We start from the raw sequence: 2,473 nt of genomic DNA, 5'->3' as shown, positions 1-2,473 counted from the left end.
CTACTTATATTTTATTTTTTCCAATTAAATCAAGAACATTCGATATTTTCCCAAATTAAAATTTGTAACCAGAGGTCAAAATTGAAACTTGATGTTAAACTGGTTAATGTAGAAAATCACCAGCGAGTGGTTGAGGTGCCCCAAAAACACAACAAATTAATCGGGAACAACCCCAATATGGACAAGATAAACACTCTTTCTATTTTTGAAAAAAAAAATGGACAAAACAACTGCAAAAATAAGCTTAATTAAGGTATGAGATATAAACGTTAATTGGTACACAAAAATAGGCTAATTAATGAATATCTATATAGGTTACGAAAGGTTGACCAAGATACATTATTTTTGTTATCCTTTATCATGGCATATACTCTAGTAACCACGACGTGTGAAGGGCATTACCTCACGTTCAGTCTGTTGTTTAGCTCAAGATATCCCTTTATTTTCAAAAGTACGTCCAGATAATTTGATAACAACCATAACTATGAGCAAGTTTGTACACATACTTATGCATGGAACTCAAGTACTCAACAGACTTTTCTCTCTTCAAATCATAAACTGTATAAAAGAACATGTCAATTCAGTTCTTAAGACAAGTCAGCACATTTAAACACTATTAACCATGGTTACACAAATAAGTACACTCCTTGATATATCAACACACAGCTATATGTTTGTGACCAAAATTCAAAAAATTAACGAATACTACGAGAAAAAAGGACTGTAACACCCCATCCATAAAAAGGCACCATCATCTCAATCATAAAAAGGCTAAAAGATAAAACAAAAAACAATGTATGAGTTAAACATGATGCATTAGCCATGCATTTCAAAGCAAAGGGCACCAGATAACATAAAAGATATGAATGTGTACTTGATAACAAAAACACAAATTGCAAAAACCAAATGTACCAACATATGCAAAGATCAATAGATCATAAGAGTGGTAAAAAGTCATGACTCGTCTAAGAGATTAACATTCAAACATTCATGCGGGAAATACCACCCCTCACTTTCAGGAAAATATCTACCATGTCCACCTCCATTACCAACATCATATCTTGGGTAGTGTGACCAAGAGTCAGCCCACAACTCTTGTTTTACAGCATCAATATGATCAAAAACGTAGCCCACAAAGAAACCATGTTCCTCTCCTGTATCTTGAAAAGGCAGCCATTCCATTTCACCAAAGTCTAGTTTATAAACATTGATCACATTATCACATATTGAGCAATCCATCATATAAAGGTTTTCACCACAACTTCCAAGCTGCGGGAAAAATAGATCCTTATCTAACACAAGATGCTTGGTTTTGAGTAACGTCACTTTGGGCTCAGGATTGAGTGTGAGTTCACATAAATGATAATTCTTATAGTTTAAAGTATATATCTTCCCCTTAAAAACATGTAAATCCTTATAAAACTTTAAGTCGAAAGTTGAGACACGATTCCATGCTCCCTCATCCGCTATAGAAAACCATATTTGCTTCTTGGCTAACATAACACACACCAGTTTAGATATTGAATGTGAAAATACAAGGACAGAAGCGACGCCTGATACATAATCAAACTCCCAAGGGGCAGGAGGGAAAAAAAGTTCATGTCTAGTGATTGGATTCACAAGCCAGAAGTCTTTATTGGTTTGAATCCTCAACAAGATCAAGTAACCACAAGTAAATCCATAATTGCACATTCCAGCAGAATGTGTTAGTGTGGTTTTGAACTTTCTTCGTTCATGGTCCTCTAGGCAGAATTGCCAATCCTTATTATCACTATCAGAGATATTCATCAGCATTGGTGGTTTGGAGACCATAAATCTTCTCCAGTTACCAAGTGCTACAGATCTCCATGACTTGCAAACTCCACTGAATGCAACAAAATCAACAACTCCCAGTTTCATCACAACTAACGAAAGCACATCATGGTTGAGATACGACAAAGGTCCCACATCATCAGTTTTGATAGTCATACTGCTAGATTCATCATCATAACTCATGATTATGGTTTCTGCTCAGTCTCCTTGTCGTAGCCACTCCTACACTTGCAATAGACAAAACAGACATTGTTGGTAAATGAAAATTTCCACATAATCATATAAGATTGGTAAACAGAAAAAAGGATAAAAACAAGCAAGGGATGAACAGTATATACAATCTGATTAGCTGTTCTACAAGAAAGGGTATATCAGCCTTATGGTAAAAATGTTCGTTTATGAACCAACAAAAAATGTTATGTCGATGCCTTCTGCAATCAGAACCACATGAAGCTAAAACATCAATTATCCAACAATCATAACCCATATTGATCAAAAAAGCTTAAAAACCAAATGATCATCAAAACAATTCAAGTAACATGGACACTCAACACAACAAACGAAATTCAAATTGGTTAACGATACAGAATGTATTTCATGAAACATAAAAAGATAATCAAATCAACTAAACCAACCTAAGTGACGTTTCCCGATCAAATGA

General features: G+C 34.7%; 1 protein-coding gene across 1 annotated transcript; it reads right to left on the bottom strand.

Moving 5' to 3' along the window:
* Positions 1-954: 954 nt before the first annotated feature.
* On the bottom strand, positions 955-1,995 carry LOC145089287 (uncharacterized). The gene has a single exon (XM_079027742.1). The coding sequence runs from the start codon at positions 1,993-1,995 to the stop codon at positions 955-957; it is 1,041 nt and encodes a 346-aa protein (XP_078883868.1).
* Between the last annotated feature and the right edge of the window lie 478 nt (positions 1,996-2,473).

Source organism: Lactuca serriola, chromosome 2 (assembly GCF_051521515.1).
Source record: "Lactuca serriola cultivar US96UC23 chromosome 2, Lser_US96UC23_V15, whole genome shotgun sequence".
NCBI classification, from domain to species: domain Eukaryota; kingdom Viridiplantae; phylum Streptophyta; class Magnoliopsida; order Asterales; family Asteraceae; genus Lactuca; species Lactuca serriola.
This window is presented reverse-complemented; position numbering and strand designations above follow the sequence as displayed.

Coding starts and splice junctions, on each gene's coding strand:
- LOC145089287 (XM_079027742.1), bottom strand. CDS start 1,995: ATGAGTTATGATGATGAATCTAGCAGTATGACTATCAAAACTGATGAT.